The sequence below is a fragment of the Dasypus novemcinctus genome, chromosome 3 (genome assembly GCF_030445035.2).
Source record: "Dasypus novemcinctus isolate mDasNov1 chromosome 3, mDasNov1.1.hap2, whole genome shotgun sequence".
NCBI classification, from domain to species: Eukaryota; Metazoa; Chordata; class Mammalia; order Cingulata; family Dasypodidae; genus Dasypus; species Dasypus novemcinctus.
Genome location: NC_080675.1, coordinates 148178678 through 148197449, shown reverse-complemented (window position 1 = coordinate 148197449; position 18772 = coordinate 148178678). Strand labels below are relative to the sequence as shown.

The 18772-nt window shown below is 36.6% G+C and overlaps 1 protein-coding gene across 5 annotated transcripts in view; it reads right to left on the bottom strand.

Moving 5' to 3' along the window:
• Nucleotides 1-18772, bottom strand: part of NEO1 (neogenin 1) — a 259394-nt gene that overhangs the window by 97238 nt on the left and 143384 nt on the right. For all 5 annotated transcript variants that reach the window (XM_004476598.5, XM_004476596.5, XM_004476595.5 and 2 more), the window contains exons 6-7: nucleotides 14646-14800; nucleotides 12748-12868 (exon numbers count right to left, since the gene is read on the bottom strand). In XM_004476598.5, coding sequence (XP_004476655.2) covers nucleotides 12748-12868; nucleotides 14646-14800 — 276 coding nt within the window. The remainder of the gene's footprint in view (nucleotides 1-12747; nucleotides 12869-14645; nucleotides 14801-18772) is intronic.

Here is an 18772-nt window from a genome sequence, read left to right as displayed (position 1 = left end):
AAAAATGGGATAGTTGCTTCCAGAGCAACGTATACAAACCATAATATTACAAGAAATAGACTAGTTTGGGACAGATTGGCTTAATAGACCTGATGTTTGTTGGGCGGCTCTAAATGGAACTCAGTAGTTATGTGGAACCAACTTATACCTCTGGTTGCCCGTAGGTTGGATATGCAGATGCCCTTGAGGATAACCCTGGGCTCAAAAAAGTAATCATAAAACTTTACCATCAGGAGTGAATCTATTCCTATTAAGAACTTCCTGGGCCCGATAAGTATTTCACTGGTATGATCACCTAGCAGCTATATTTCTGCCATCATTAAATATAGAGGGTGTCATAGGATAGAAACCTTGAACAATTCTACAAAACTTGATTTAACTGATAGCCTCAACAATATAGACTGAATATTTAAATACTGAAATGACTCTAATGCATGAAATAAAGCAGTATTACAAAACTGAATGGTTTTAGATACGCTGACAGCGTCATAAGGAGGGGCAGGTACTAGAGTAAAAACTGAATGTTGTACCAAAATACCTGATGAATCTGATAACATAACTAAAATATTGGAACATATGAAAATTAAAGTTAATGCGAGAGGTTGCCCCTCCCCCTTCAGTGTATTTGATTTATTCAGCTTGGTTCCTACAGGGATAGGATCATGGTTTCATTCGATAGTACAAGCGGGATTAATAATCATAATTGCAAGCATACTTATCCTTAAAACATGTCTCTGTCTCTTGTCCTAGCTTTGCTGTAACAGAATTACTGAGAAAAAATTAGTACTCTTGCAAAACCTGAAGTTAAGGAATATAAACAACTACAATCTAAGGGTGCTATTCCCCCAATCCCTAGGGTCAAGGTCCCTTTTCAGCAAGAAGTCAGAGCAGTCGTCATACAGATTACTCCCAAGATTGGGGAAGGAACAAACAGAGGGAGAAATCATAACTGAGGGTTACAAATCAAACCAAATCATTATCTAGGCACCTTTTCACTTCCAGTAGATTATAAAATAGTCAAAGGTTAATATCTGAAGTTACTAAAACTGGCGAGACTGACCTCACCCTTTGTATATGGTCATTTCTAACTAAGGCCTGCTATTATGATGATTTTTCCAGAGGGATCTTACCCTTTTATATAGATATTTCTATCAATATGGTAACCACTCCACTCCACCCTCCCATTTGAAATCCATAAAAAAAAACCTTGTTATTGACCTTGCTTTGTACTCCCCTATCCCTATATGCCTTGATCTCTGATAATGGTTATCTTTTGATTATAATAACTTGTTATTCACCGCATTTTGTACCCACCCACCCCCATCCTGTTCAGTCTCTTAATGTTTACAAATAAAGGAACCTGAGTTATCTGTCTTTTGCTGCTACAAAACTATCTGAATTACTGCAGTTCACAGAGGCAGATTTTTGCCTATGTGCAAGCAAATAAACTCTTTCACTCTTTGCAACTCTGGTGTCTCAGGAATTGGTTAATAAAGTACATCAGGAAGAGGAACCTGTGTTTTGCTGGGTAACAGAGGGACCATTCTTAAGAGGTTGCAGGCATAAATGAAATTTAATAGCAAATTATCAAAGTACAGGAAAATAACATCATCATTATATTCTTAGGTCAGATACGGAGATAAACAACTCTCAGCTCTAGCAAAGGTAATTTTATCCTATGGCTAACTGCTTTGAGGTTCCTATCAACCAAAAGAGAAAATATTTGCCACTTATTATCTGAAACATTAGATTCCTTGTATTTCTACACATGTGTTTCAATTAAAATTTAAAAATAAAGCATCTTTTGGAAGGCGTCATATTTAGCTCACTTATATCAATCATGAGAAAATACCAGAAGTGTCTTAGCTGGCTATTTAACCTTATTTTACTGATTAGAAAAAGGAAGCTCTAAGAAAAGGAGCCAGCCCAAGATCATACAGCAGAAACTAATCCTATTTTCTTTCCACCATATCATGGGTCATCAAACTCCGGCCTGTGGGTCAATTCCATTCAGTTGCCTGTTTCTGTAGGGTCACAAGCAAAGATTTTTTACATTTATAATGGTTGAAAAGAATCTAAAGAACATTATTTTGTGACAAATGAAATTTATATAAAATTCAAATTCTAGTGTCCATGAAAAGAATTTTATAGGAACACAGCCATGCTCATTCATTTATATATTCTCTATGGCTTTTTTTGACACTACTATGAGAAATAAGGCCTGCGAAGACTAAACTGTTTATTCTCTGGCCCTTTACAAAAACGGTTTGCTGACCCTGGCACCATAGGACACTGCCTCTAACTTTTATCATATGAACTAAGAAAAAAAGCTACTTGCTTTTCAAGTTGAATGTTAAGATACAATGAAGAGGAGATTGTATTATATGCTTTTATCACTGGGTTTCAACTTAATGCAAGTATGATCATTTTTACAAGTTGCCATTACTGAAACACAAAGATTGCCTTTGAAGGCACAGCTTTAGTTTCTTAAATGAAGAAAAATTTAACTCAAAGAATGCTCTCTTCTAGGTGATAGAAAGCTAGAAAGGGGGAAAAAGCCTGTGTGACCCACGTGCTCTGAACATCAGCCTGCCTTCAGATGGATACATGTTTCTACTCAACACATTTCTATAAGCACAACTCAGAAAGAAGGTAAAAAGAACACACGTATTTTCCATTCTATACAGTTTAAATACTTAACGACAATAATGGGCTACCAACAAAGTCCACTTTTTAGGTGCCATGTTACTTAGATCATTAAATTTTTTTTTAAATAGAAAGGAGACAATAAAGAATTGCTCCAATTCCCTATGTAAACCATACTACATATCAGGCACATAAGAATCCTTTAGAAAGCATGTTAATTCCTAAAATCCCATGAACCTTTTAGTCTGCACATTCTGATGGAAATAAAAAAGTTTCTATTTCAGTACTATTTCTACATTAACTACACACCCTAAATCTATTAAACACATCATCGTAATATCTAAGAAAGGTTAGGAAGGAAACAATTCTGATATTTTCAGGCAGACGGTAAACAGATATTAAATAATATTAACAAAATACCACTTTTTAATTATTCAGCTGTTTACTGTCACTGGGAATGTCACCTGGCATGATATTTTCTAAAAACTTCACCTTTTTAAAAAACACGAACTCTTCAAACAAAACCAATTCAATTATATGAATACAGAATGGAAGTTGAGTTTAATCTTAACTTAAAAAAATAAAATTCTTTACTGACTATAAAAACATAATTACTTCAGAAAATTGAGAAAATATCGCCTGTAACGTACAACCCGAAGATAACCACAGTTAATAATTTAGTGTGGGGATGTCTAAATGTGTACAATTTTTTAAACTAAATTTGGATTGTTTAGTATAGTTTTGTATCTTACTTTTCCACTCAACATTATATTCTGAGCGCTTCCTGATATAATTAGTCTTCACAAGCATCATTCTTAATGGCCAAATAGCTTTTCTAGCATAAGGATGCACTATAATTATTTTAACTACTTCCTTTATTTTGGGACAGTTAACTCATTTCCTTTTTTCTCTTTATCCCCATTTTTCTTTTTCTTCTCTAATTTCTAATGCTGAAATGAACAGACTAATATATAAACCTTTGTTCAAATCTCTGATTTCTTCCTTAGGAAAAATTCCTAAAAGAACAAATAATGGGTTGAGTCAGTAATATTTAAGACACAATTATCAAAATGGCTCTAGTAAAGGATATAACAATTATTTTCACTAAGAGTAGAAGAAAGGTACAAACCTAATTACACCCTAGCCAGGCAACATTCATTATAAAGAAATGTTCATTAAAAAAATAAAATCTGTATTAGTCAAAAATGGCATCTCATTGATTTTAATTTTCTATCTTTGTGAGGTAGAACACATATCACATATTTAGAAATAATTTATATATGCTCTATTGCAGTATGCTTATGTTATTTTTCATATCCATTTATAATACTAAATTTAGATAATTTTTTCTAAATTATTTACTAGCTTGGCTCTTTAATTTGGTTAAGGTATTTCTAATATACAAAAGAGGTTTTGGTTTTTATCCTTAAAATATCAAAATTTCCCCTTATATTTTATTTTTATATTTAAAAAGACTTTTATTCTCTTTCAAACTTCATATGGATTAAATTTAAAATTTAACTGTATTTTCTGTATTTTATTTTGATGTTACAAGGTAAACATATAATTTAATTCTTTCCAAACAACCAACGAATTGTCCGTGTACCATTTAATGTATAATCCTTACAACCCACACTTAACAATATATACAAAAGTTCAGAAGTAATATCTCTGGTATGCAAACTTCCTTTTCCAGCTTTCTTCAGGCCACCACAATTTAAAATGATGTACACAAGAAAAGAATGTGTTCTCTTAGAAACTTAATTTATTGGAGTTGGTAAGACGGAAAAAACAACGAGGGGGTAAATGCTATCTTTTAAGTAGAAAAAAACAACATGTTGAGGTGTAAATCCACAGAAAATAGTGGTGGTTTAAGGAGGAACCAAGAATGAATTTCCTGACCATAAAGAAGGGAAAAAACCACATGGCCAAAAATGCATCAAAAGATTGTAGAGATGATTTATCTATGGAGATCTTTAAGAGGATATTTTAGGTATGAACTTCGATGACTAAAACATCCTTCTAAAGGCAGGGAAATAAGACTAAGTATTTCCTAGTCAGAAGGTAAACAAATATTAAATAATAATATTAATAACAAATCCTTTGAACAAATCCCTCAGGAGTTTCAATTTTTAATTGTGTGAAAGATTATCACAAGGCAAAGGGAGAGCAATATTTTCCATGCACAAGAAAGTGAAACAATACTTAACTACCTTAAATTAAGAAAGAGAAGAGTTTGGTTAAAAGGTTTATCATCTATCAAAACTGAACTTGTTTCCTTCCTCAACTTGTTCCTGAGCTGCTGAATTGCCCTGTGATTCTAGACATTTTTATCTGGTTTTCTTCTGAACTTCAAATGCAATATATATTAAATTTTGATACTTTACCTCCCCCTTAAACAAATCAGTTCCATTACCTTCCTTTTCAAATTTATTGGCATAGAGTTGTTTATAATCCCACATTACCCTCTTTAAGTCTTTAGAATATGCAATGATGTCTTCCTTATCATTCCTGATAAGGATTTTCTGTCTTTCTTGATCTGTCTGGTTAAAAGTTCATCTAAAAAAATATATAACTGATCTTTTCAAAGAACCAGCATTTGGTTTCACCTGTTTTCTCCAGTTTTTCAGTTTTCCATTTCATTTATTTCTGCTCTTTATCATTTCCTTCTTCTGCCTGCTTAGGACTTAACTAGTTTTTTAAAAATTCCCTCACAGCACTACTTTAGCTGCATCCCACAAATTTTGATGAGTTATCTTTTCATTTATTTCAAAATATTTTCTAATTTCCTGTTAGACCCATGGATTATTTGGAAGGGTGTTTAAAAACCAAATATTTGGCAATTTTCCAAATCTTTCTGGTATTGATTTCAAGTTTAATTGACGTCAGAGAACATACTTTATATGACTTCAGTACTGTAAAATGCACTGAGACTTGTTCTATAGTCCAGAACCATTTATATATTTGATGCAATTATGGTATGGATAGATTTTTTTTTCTCTCCCCTTCCCCCTCCTGCCCGGTTGTCTGCTCTCTGTGTCCATTCACTGTGTGTTCTTCTGTGTTTCCGCTTGTATTCTTGTCAGTGGCATCGGGAATCTGTGTCTCTTTTGTTGCGTCATCTTGCTGCATCAGCTCTCCATGTGTGCAGCACCACTCCTGGGCAAGCTGCACTTTTTTTGCACAGGGCGGCTTTCCTCATGGGGTGCACTCCTTGCGCATGGGGCTCCCCTGTGTGGGGGACACCCCTGCATGGCACGGCACTCCTTGCGCACATCAGCACTGCGTGTGGGCCAGCTCACCACATGAGTCAGGAAGGCCTGGGTTTGAACCCTGGACCTCCCATGTGGTAGGCAGACACTCTATCCATTTAGCCAAATCCACTTCCCATGGATAGATATTTAAATCTACTATCTTGCTGGCTGTTTTTGGTCCCACTTATTCCTTGTTCTTTTTTTCTCTTTTCCTGCCTTCTTTTGGAATGAGTACTTTTTATGATTTCATTATACGTCCACTATTCACTTATTAGTTATATTTCTTTTCCGATTTTTTAGTGGTTTCCCTAGGGTTAACGATACTTGTAAGAGATGGGGACTAGTTTAGTTTTCACATAAAGGTAATACAAAGCAGGGAGAAAAAAATATTAATTAATGTAACCTGGCAGCCTACTGCCTCAGTCTCCAACTCCCAGCTTAAGCAGACAAAGGAAACCAGCTTAAGCCAGTCCTATAGCTGGTAAAAAGGATACACAAGGAAGAGCTAAGTCAATACCAATTCAGCACTAAATTCCATTCCTTATTTGGCAAAAGGAGCAGATAAAAGCCAAAATGGTTGGAATGTGATGGGGGAAATTGTTAATCAAAAACTGGTGGACTTCTGTGGGAAAGTCGGACCTCTCAGATAGGCTGTAGCCTCTGAAGTATCCAATCCATGGAGAAACAGAGGACAGGCTTGTGTGCTAAACTCAGGGGTATAAACTGTGTCATTTTCCTTTGTTCGGGGCACCAGACACGTTTTCTGGTTGTGCAATCCTTCTTGCAAGATTGAGAATAAATTATTTTCTTCTCCACAATCAGGTGAGCCTTATTTTATTCCAGAATAAGATTTCTTTCTTACAACATGCCTCTTCATCTTTTTGCAGTGTACTTGAAATAAAGTCATGGCCATGCAGTCCATATGGCTGTTTTTTGTGCTACAATGGCAGAGCTAAGAAGCTTACAAAACTTAAAGTACTTACTATCTGGCCTTTAAGAGAAAAAGCTTACTGGCCCCTGCTTTAGACAGTCAATTATCTCTTAAAGCAATTTTTTAAAAAAATACATATTTACCTTATTAAAAAAAAAAAAAAAGAAACCAAACACTTCTGTTCTGACCTGCTTTTGTCTTTTTGTGAAGATTGAAGTTTGTCAGGTTTCAGACTCCTTCTGCCAGAAGAACTTCCTTTAAACATTTCTTGTAGCAAAGGTCTGCTGGGCAGTTAATTCTTTGAGCTTTTGTTCTGAAAAGGTCTTTATTTCACTTTTGGTTTTGGAAGATATTTTTGCTATATATATAATTTGGGTTGACTTTGTTGCCTCATAGTCTTCGGTTTACATCATTTCTGACAAGAATTCTGCTGCAATTCTAAACTTTGTTCCTATTATGCAATGTGTCTATTTTCCCTCAGTTGCCTTAAAGATTTTATTATCTTTGGTTTTCAATAGTTCGACTATGATCTGTCTAAGTGTGTCTTCTTTTCTATTCATTTTAGTATTTAGCCTACTTGGGGCTGTCTGAGCTTCTTGGACCTGTGGTTTGATCTTATTATTTTAAAAAAATTCTTGGCTACTATCTCTCCAAATATTCATTTTGCCCTGTTCTCATTCTCTTCTCTTTGTGGGGCTCCAATTTGTTAGACCAGCTGATAATCAATCTTGGAAGCTGTTTGTTTCTTCCCACACTTTTTTCTTTTGTTTCGGTTTAAATAATTTACATTTATCTATTTTTGATTCAGTTGTTAAATCTACTAACAAGCCTGAAGGAATTCTTTGTGTTTCTGTTTTGTTCCTTTGTTTGACTGAAGTTTCACTCCTGAGACACATGCCAATGCCTCTGATCTCTTTATAGTTTCCATTTTTCTACCAAAATTCTTCATCTGTTCATCTTTTCCACTAAATCTTTTAAAATACCAATCATAATTAAAGTCCCTATCTGATATTGTAAAAACATCCAGATCCCTTCTAAGTCTGGTTCTATTTATTGCTTTATCTCTAAATAATGGGTTGGTTTTTTATTCCCTCTTGGCTTTTTTGTGTCTAATGATTTTTGTTTGAATATTGAACATGGTGTGCAGAACAGTTTAGATGGAGACAAATATTATTTATACCTGGAAATGGGCAAGCCTATTCTTCTGTCAAGCCATTAAATTAGAGGGGTGTGATGGTTTAAAGCTGTATGTGCATGGGAAACGGACTTGGCCCAGTGGTTAGGGTGTCCGTCTACCACATGGGAGGTCCGTGGTTCAAACCCCGGGCCTCCTTGATCTGTGTGGAGCTGGCCCATGCACAGCGCGGATGCGCGCAAGGAGTGCCCTGCCACACAGGGGTGTCCCCCACGTAGGGGAGTCCCACGCGCAAGGAGTGCGCCCGGTAAGGAGAGCCACCCAGTGCGAAAGAGAGTGCAGCCTGCCCAGGAATGGCGCCGCCCACACTTCCTGTGCCGCTGACGACAACAGAAGCGGACAAAGAAACAAGACGCAGCAAATAGACACAGAGAACAGACACGGGGGTGGGGGTGGTGGTGGTGGTGGTGGTGGGGTGTTAAATAAATAAATAAATCTTTAAAAAAAAAGCTGTATGTGCACTAGAAAAAGCAAGTTCTTAAATCTAATCCATTCCTGTGGGTATGAAACCATTGTTAAGTAGGGTACCTTCTGTTGAGGCTACTTCAGTTAAGGTGTGATCCACCTCAATCAGGATGGGCGTTAATTCTATTATACTGGAATCCTTTAGAAGAGAATGGAATTCAGACAGAGAGAGAGAAAGCCACAGAAGAAACAAACTTAAGTCAACAAAACCTGGAAGAGAAGGAAGGAACCAGCAGACACCTCCGTGTGCCTTGCCATGTGGCAGAGGAGCCAACGATTGCCAGCAGCTGATCTTTGGGCAAAATGCATCACCTTGACAGTGCCTTGATTTGGACATTTTCTGGTCTCCAAACCATGAGTGAATAAATTCCTACTTTTAATACGACCCATTTCATGGTATTTTCTTTGAATAGCCTAGGAAACTAAAACAAGGGATTTATTCAATTTAGTCAGGAGTTGAGCTTGATGAGTTTTAATGCTGTTACAGTTCCTTCAATGCACCACAGGTTCAAATTCCTCTACTGGTAAACTACCATTGCCTGTGCTTAGGGTGAACGATGACGAGCTGGAGAATTTTACTCAATTTTCCTGCTTTCTTTTCAGTTTTCCAAACCATTTCTGCAAACCTCCCACCACAGATGTACCTCTTTACATTCTTTCCCTTCCCCCAGCAGCACACCGCTTTTGTTTGTTACCCAGTGCTGGGCTCAAGGCTGTGACTGTTGAGATTCAGTTGTCCCAGTCTAGCCTCAGAGTTAGGTAGGTTCTCTGCCTCTCCTCACTATGTTCCCAAAATGCTGCTCCTCCCCAAAAAGGAAAAGACTTTTCCTTGCAATTGGTATTGGATCCTGAGGCGCAAAATGGTTTTCTGCACCTCTTTCAGAGGTAGAGTTTTCTCTTCTACCCCTCCTCCAGCAGTAATGGGTCTTTGCCTCTGTCCTGGGGGCCAGTGGGTTTCTCTCCCCAGAGCAGAGAAGTTGTGCTTTTAATTCTCCTCTGGAAACTACTGAGGTAGATTTTCTGCTCCTTCCCCACTGGTTTAAAGCTTAAGGGAGGGAAGGGACTAAGTAATCCAATGGGGCTTTGTACCTTTTCCCCAGCAGCTGCAGATTACCTCCTTCCCCTCTAAACCACCAAAGGGTGCTTTCTCCATTCTCCTGTTTTGCCTCCAATCTTAACTATGAGCACTTTGTGGAGGCCAATGGAAAAGTATCTGCAAGCAAGTATGAACTCTCCTTGAATATGGGGCCCCCAGCTATTCCAAACTAACAACGGGCAAGTCCATACTTCGCCTTTAATAAGCAGTTAAAATTTTAGCTGATTTCTTATCTACTTTCATGGTAGCCATCTCTTCTCCTGCTCTGCTGAAGGGGAAACAATCCATAGGGCTCATCTCCTTGGGGGAGGGTAGGCTTGTCCTCCTTTGATTTCCAAGTTCAGCTCTCTGATGGGTTCAAGAGAAGTTAAGATTTTGTAGATAAATGAGCTTTGCCTTGCGAGGATGGGTCATTCTTTTTCAAACTCTTTACATCCTTAGAAGTCCCTTCCACTTTTAATTCACCTTCCTTTACTGTTTTTGTAAAGGCATCACCATTATTTCAGTCACTCAGATGGAGCCTTGGAAGTATTTCTGACTTCTCCATTATGTTGCATTGATCAGTTAATAAAAGCCTGCTTCAGACAAATCACTAACACCTCTTTAACAGAATCCTTTCATTCCACTGCTCTAGCACTAGTATCACAATGGTCTGCTATAACAGCATTCATTCAAACAACCTCCACTTTGCCTTCTTTTTATTAAATTTGACTCTACTCTTAGGTTGCCTTATTACAGCATTGCTTTAACTGCTTATAATCATGGCATTCTAAATCTGGTTCTATTCTGCCTTTATTTATAGGTCAGCCTCTTAACTACACTGTGAACTCCTGGAGGCAGAGATAAGGTCTTACAGGTTGTTATATTCTCTCTTTTAGCTTTCTTACATGAATATTTACCTTGCAAATTTAAAAAAACAAAGCAAAATAACTTATATGACACCTTCCTCCTTATAATCCATCCATTCTTAACACATCCTTCATTCAGAAAGTCATTTAAAAAATTTACTAGTCTATGAAACATCCCAAAAGAAGCACACATACTCTGACCATGATTGTTATGTCAATTTTCAGAAGAAAACCCAATTAGGATTAGTTTCGGACCCCTGGTAATATAACCAGCCATTTATACTATTAGAGTTGGATTTACATAGTAATTACAAACACAAATATACTGAAATGTCCTTAATAGTTCCATGTAAATATGTCCTAAGATAGCCATAAATTTACTAAGTCACAGGCACTAGTAATAAGAAATAACCTATCTAGCTCATTGCTTTTGTTAGTGCCGTATTTGGTAATCATACGCAAGCATTCTGCCAATATGGAAAAATGACATGCTTCTAAATAATTTCCAGTGATTTTGCCCAGGGAAAGGCAAAATCACAAACATATGAAGAAAAAAGCACTTCTACTATTTTATGCCTCTTTATAACAATACTCTCAAGTATATTTTCAGAACACACAAAATCCTATACATGGTTTTTTTTGTGTGTAAAAAGCAGGAGGAGGTGCCATCTTTACCAATTACCTTCTCTGGTCAAAATGCATGGCTGTCAGAAAAACTCCTCCTAGAGTCACAGTGGTACCTGACCTTATTTGACATGGATACCAGATCAAGTATCTAAAGTGGCATCTTTTTTAAGTCTTCCCAAGAAAAAGCACAGAGTAAAAATGCTTTACTTCCTAAAACAAACAATGTACCCAAAAGGACATAGCAACATAGCACTGTGGATCTCGACTTTTAGTAATTTAAGAAAATAATACAAAGAAACTCAACAAAGCACTGTTGAACAGTAAAAAAATAATAATAGTAAATAGCAACATAGTAAATATTAATAGTAAAAAGAGAAGACTATTTTTAAATGTTAACTAATAGGGAATCATTTACATAAAGCAAAACACATATATAACATTGAACAATGAAAAATGTTGATGGAGATCTCTATTTATTGACACGGAAAGATATCCACCACATGCTATTGCAGGGGGAAAAGCAGGTTATAAAACCATATATACATATATATATCTTTGTGTGTTTATATGCAGTACCACTAGATAGTAGGGTTTGGGATATGGGTCAGTTATCAATTTATTACATCTCCACTTCAAATTCACCCTTTACTGCCTACTCTGCAAAAAGGGTGGTAGGCCCATTACGTATTTTTCCTTCGCCAGCTAAAACACACACTGTTAAGCTTTATCATTAGAGAATGCTGGAGAGACAGTGTAGGAGGACGGGGTTTTCTTTCTTGGGTCTGTGTGGTCCCTTGGCAGGCTCTGGTGAGCAACAGCTCCCACAAACACCTCACCCTCCTTGGCTGGTTTTTAGCAGAATGCCTCTGGTGAAACCCTTCCCTTTATATAAAAGGCCTTTCTCAGTACCCTATAGTGTTAATTTTGAGTGAGTTTCATTAGCACAGCAACATAGAAATTTCCCTGTCATCCAGTAAGCCACAGATGTACCCTCGCCAACAAAATCTGGATTTCAGCCAGTGTGGGGAAAGGGCTTTTCCTTTTTAATTTTTAAGTGCTTTCTCCCATACCAGGGAAGGTGGCTGCTCCTTATAGCTGCCATTCCTATCTTCTTTAGACTTCCCTTTACTTCTTACTCCCCCATTATAGTTAATTCACCCAACAGGTATCTTAATCAAATCAACATACTAAATTTCCCTGTTCAAATTACTGTGTGGTTTCTCCTGATTGAACCCTGATTTACAGAGTAGATTATTATTCCTTACACTTTTCACTATTTGCTAAATTCTTAAACATGAAGTTTTTCATAATAATCAGGAAAAGCAATTAACTTTATTTTGGAAAAACTGAAGAAAAATCAATGTAAAATGAACATGACATTAAGAAGATAGTCTTAATAGGCAGAACTGAGATTAAAAAGACTGAAATTTGAAAAACATTCATTTATGTAAGACTCTAAAATGGTTCATTTTTTTTTCTTAATACCTATGTCTCTTCAATATTATTCAAAATTATGATTCTTGGTAATTTTCAGCTATAGAAATGATTTAGACTGTTATTCATCTTTCTCTTAGTTATGCCATACATTGGCCATTACAAACAGGTTATTAAATCATGAGGCCACGTGGAGTGACAGGTGAGCAGTTCCTCAGTCAGTCCTCCATCTTACTACTTTACCCCCTTACCATGTTCAAGGATTATCAGCTGGGCTCCAGCTTGTGCATTTCCAACATCATTCTCAGCAATGCACTGATAGAATCCTTCATCTGATTTTACCAGACCCAAAACCTGAAGATTATGTTCCTTCTGGGGAGAAAAACATAAATACAATGTTATGATTCAGTTAATGAATTACTAGTTCAAAACTAAGGATATGTTCTTTCTGGGGAGGAAAAACAAGCCAACATTTATGACTCAATAGCTGAATATTATCTACAAATGTACCTGCTACATTTACTCAATTTTTTATTAGAGTATTGGTAAGGTGTTGACTTAATTGATTAGAACAGTACATACTAACCTTAACAATTAAAAACCTACCCTATACTAAAATGTCATACCTATACTGTTTGCAAATTTACGTATTTGCTGGGAAAATCATCTGGCATACAATGTCATATGACTATAGTAAAAGTGTGAATTTGTGAATTTTAGGTATTTTCTCAAGTTTGTCTACAATACTAATAGTTCTAAAAATGTGAAATAAAGAGGCTGAATACATGAAAGTTTTTCTTAAAGTAATTTATGAATGAAAAATATTGTTGCTATTGATACAATACTACATGGTTTTAAAACAAAAAAATTTATGTGACGATATTGATAAGAGAAAAATATTCCAATTTAACCACTGCAGGTTGCTTTTTAATTAATGCTAAATATTTATGATCACTTTTTATAATATGAGCATATGCATTTCAAAAACAGGTAATGCGGGAAACGGACTTTGGCCCAGTGGTTAGGGCGTCCGTCTACCACATGGGAGGTCCGCGGTTCAAGCCCCGGGCCTCCTTGACCCGTGTGGAGCTGGCCCATGCGCAGTGCTGATGCGCGCAAGGAGTGCCGTGCTACACAGGGGTGTCCCCCGCGTAGGGGAGCCCCATGCGTAAGGAGTGCACCCATAAGGAGAGCCGCCCTGCGCGAAGGAGGGAGCAGCCTGCCGAGGAATGGCGCCGCCCACACTTCCCGTGCCGCTGACGACAACAGAAGCGGACAAAGAAACAAGACGCAGCAAAAAGACACAGAAAACAGACAACTGGGGGAGAGGAGGGGAATTAAATAAATAAAAATAAATCTTTAAAAAAAAAAAAGGTAATGCATTCCTCCTATGAATGAACTACTTATACGACAAACTTTTAATGAGATATTAATTCTTAAATATCATGTATACATCTTAAGCTATGTCATTAATCGTTACTAATAAAAACTGGATAATTCCATTACTAGGATGTTAGATGATGATGATTAATAATGGTAGCTAAAATTTATTAAGCACTGAATACATATAAATTAGAAAGCAATTATGACTTGAGTACTCAAATACTTTTAACACTAATTTACTTCTGGATTTATGTTTTAAAAGAATTGTTATCTATTGTCATACTTATTTTGAAAGGACTGGCATCAGCATATGATTTTTGGTTAAATTTTATATTATACTTATTATTTTTCTAAGCTTTTAATTAATATGTTTTGCAAAAGGATCAGCTTTCCATCCATACTTCAAAGGACAGATTTCTGCTCCTTGACTAGAGAGCTTAGAGTCACAATTAATTACATGTATACATGAAATAATTATCCAGAAAATAGTGGCAGCTGTGTTAGACTAGGAGTGCAAGACTATTGGTAAGGAGATCCAGACTTTAGGCTTACTTAAGTTCAGCCATGATTTGCTATATGATCTTATATAAGCTACTGAAATATTTCTGGGCTCAGTCTTTCTTGTCAACCAATGAGATTATTTCTATGTTTATCTGCAGTATATAAATTAATATTAATTTATGTACTAGTTAATCGATCTCTTGGTTATACCACTTAAAGATATTAAAAAGTTTCAGAACCAAAATGTTCTTTGAAAAATACTTACTACAATCTTAAAGTAATCACTTGGGATAACCATATCCCCATTCTTGACCCACTTCACAGTTGGAGTTGGTTTCCCAGTCACTTCACATTCAAATACGATATCCATAGATTCATGAGCATATATATTAGCAGGCTGCTTCAGGAATTCAGGTTGGGCTTAAAATAAAAAAGAAATTAAAATATTAATGAAAATAAAAATAGGTACCTTATTCATATTTCAACCCATTTTTAAAAATCATAGAATTCACAGGATTTTAATTTACTATTTGAACTCTTCACATTTTTTTTGCAATGTCATATACCCAATATATAAAAAGTAGATGTTAACCACACAGTATTTTTAAATATCAATTACAAAGATAATTTCTAAGTTTCCCTAGCTTCTTGAGAAATAAGCTGACCATGACGAATAAACTGAATATGTGAATAAAGTCAAGCTTTCTAAAAATGACTATTAAAGAATATTTTCCTAAGATAAATACCATTTTGGAAGAGCCATAACACATTTAAAAAGACATGAGGGGAGCAAATGTAGCTTAATGGTTGAGCACCTGCCTCCCAGATATGTGCTTTCAGGTTCAAAACCCAGTAATGCTTTAAAAAAGAGATTTGAGAAGGCTGACAAAATCTTCCTTTAGTCAGTGTGATAAGTGACAAAAAATAAAACAAATGTCACATCAGAGGTCTAAAATAGTTTATTCATGCAACACAATCCCATTAGGGACTTTCCCCATTATATGAAATATTTTTCAAGGGTAAGAGAAAAGGGAATTAGAGGATCTTTTCAGAAAAGAGTAAGTATATTAGAAGAGCCTCTCTGAGTATTTCAGTATCTCCCTTTCCCATTGCCTCAGAGTTATAAATAGCTGATTTATAAATATTAGATTCATAAGATTTGACTTAGAAGGGTTGACACAGATCTAGTCCAACTTCCTACCAGTGATGTCATTTCCTATACAACATCCTTGACACAGGGTCTTCCTGATATCTCTTTTAAAATTTAAAATGACAAGAAACCTACATCACAAAAGAGCCAGCTCTTCTATAGTCCAGTTCTGTTAAATACCACCACCATCACCACCACCAATGAAAATGACAACAATAGCAGCTCTTTTGTTGTGCTAAAATGTGCCCAACTTGTTGGGATTTTGACTGGAATTGTGTTGAATTTGGGGCAATTTGACATCTTAAAATTATTGAGCTTTCTTTTCCATGAATATAGTATATCTCTCCTTTTATTTAGATCTTTGGCTTTTTTTCCCCTCATTATAGTAGTTTGGTATTGTTTATGAATTCCAAAAAAAAAAAAGATATTGGATTATATTGGGGTTTTGATTCAGTAGGACATTGTTACTGAGGAAAATAAAAAGGAATATGTCAGGCTGTATGTGAATTTGAGGTTTTTACAAGGTACTGAAGCTCAACTTCTGGCTCTGCAGAAAGGATTTAATGAAGTAATTCCATAGCATATGCTAAAGACATTTGATAAGAAAAATTTAGAATTATTTGTGGACTTGGAGAGAGAGATGTTAATGACTGGAAGGTAAACACCTGGTTAAAACACTACACCAGACAGCAATGCTGTAAAGTAGTTCTAGAAAGCTGTGGAGTTTTTTTGCTGAAGAGCGACAAGCACAGTTACTTCAGTTTGTGACAGGATCATCTACAGTGCCTGTGCAGAGCTTCAAAGCTTTACAGGGTGCTGCAGGCCCATGACTTTACAATACACCAGATTGATGCCTGCGCTAACAACCTGCCAAAAGCTCACATTTGCTTCAATTGAACAGACACTCCATCCTATGAAAGCTTTCATAGGGGTGAGGACTCACAGAGAAAAGGACCCCACAGAGGAGAAAGCTTTACTTTTGATGCTAGAGCCCCGGGAAGAAAATGCACAAAAAAGAACACAGAGGAAGAGAGAGAAGAGAGAGGAACCTGATAATCTACAGCTGACCTTGCGAGGAGAACAGAGAACCTGAGTCTGGAAAGAAACAAGCCCCTGGGAGAGCGATGAGCCTTGTACCAGCCTACAGATGAGACTAGAAGAAGCTGGGACCACAGAGCCTTCAGAGGAAGAGAGGCTGAACCCTCAGACATTGCCTGCCATCTTGCTCCAACATATGGCCAATGACTTTAAATGAGAAAGTACCTCTTATGGTGCCTTAAGTTGGATTCTTTAGGGTCTCATGACTGTAAGCTTCTATCCCAAATAAACACCCTTTGTAAAAGCCAACAGAGTTCTGGTACTTTGCATCAGCACTCCTTTGGCTGACTAATAGACTCATGAAGGTTTTCCAGTTTTAGTATACAAATCTTGCTCAAATTTTGTTAGGTTTATACTTAAGTGCTTCAAGTTCTTTTAACACTTTAAGTGGTACTTTATTTTTTAAAAATTTCCAATTGCTCATTGCTAGTATATAGAGATGAAATCGATTTATGTATATTGATTTTGTATCCTGTGGTCACACTAAACTCATTACTTCTCATAGCTTTTGTGTAGACTCTTTGGGATTTTCTGCATAACCATGCCTGCGAAGAGACAGTTTTATTTCTTCCTTTCCAATATGTTTTCCTTTTTCATTTTCCTATCTTATTTCACTGGCTAGGGTGGGGCAGGTCCCAGGAAGAAGTTCAGACTAGCCTTAAACTTGGATAAATGAAGAGTTAAAGTACAGATAGTAGGTACAACCCTCAGGCAAAAGCAGGATCCATGGAGGGAAAGAATGTATAATCTTAAGAAGCAACATACCCTCTCATTAATGGAGGATCCAGAAAGCATAAGTGTGTGCAACAAGATGAAATCAGGGAAACTTATTAATAGTGAATTTGACTATCCTTTCTAACATTGATTTAGGATTAATCTTCTGCAAATTATCTTCACATGTACTATGCCTATTTTTTTCAATTAGTGTTCACAATTTTTTATTCATTTATAGAGCACTTCACATAACTGTTCCAGTTATCAATTTATGATCTCTCAACAACGCATCCTTCTTTGCAATAATGAAATGTGGACCCTGCAAACATTTCTTCTTTGCCAGAGAGTACAATGTTAGAGTTGGTTAATAGAGAGGGCTAGAAGGATAGTGCAAGGCATAACAAAAGAAAGGGCTTATCTTTAAGGTTAGGCTGTGCTCTTTTTCTTGCCCCTACAGTATGGCTGCTAAATGGTATGTGGGGGGATCCAGGGGTGCTCATCCTCCTGCAAGTTACTCTGCTCAATCTCTAGGAAGTTTCCCAGGACCCCAGCAGATGGCTTTCCCTGCATCAGCTCTGGCCCACAGCATCCCAACGGATAGCTCCCTTCACACAAATTCCCATGGGTAGTAGCCCAGTTATCAGATTTCCATACATCACAGGCTGAGGCGTGTGGCATCTTAGCAGGTAATTTTCTGTGGACCAGCTTTGACCCGCAGCTGCAGCATTCAGCATCGGCATCAGTACACTCTAAAAAGATTCTGAATCTCAGCCTTAGATGGGAGAGTCCATTTCCAAGTCTGTTCCTCCCTTGGGTTCTTTCCTGTATTCTTTTCTTTATTCTTTTGAGTTCTGTTTAATCCATTTTAGTAATTAAATATCTTTTTCTAGTTAATAATATTTTACAGGTAACTTTTTTAATATAATAAACTGTTTTTAAAGAAGTTTTAGATTACAGAAAAGTTACATCGAAAGTATAAAGGATTCCCATATACCCTGCCCCTTTCCCTTCCCTTGTCTATCCCAGTTAATAACATCTTACAATTGTGTGGTACATTTATTACAACTGATAAATATTGAAGCACGGCTACTAACCAAGGTCAGTAGTTTATACTGTGGTTCGCACTTAATTCCAATGCCCTAAAAATGCCCCAATTCCACCTATTCTTTCCTTTCCCTCCCCCCTCAGAACCTCTGGTAACCACTATCTTTATAACAATGTTACATGTTCTTCCATTTCTACAGTATTAATAAGTTTACTCTGTCCATGGTTCAATTACCCCGTGACAATTTGATATTTTTTTCTCCCCCTCGCCCCCCTGCACTGATGTTTTTTGCTGTGTCCATCTGCTGTGTCATCTTCTCTTCTTGTTTTCCTCCTCTAGGATTCAACAGGATTTGATCTTGGGGACCTCTGATGTGGAGAGAGGT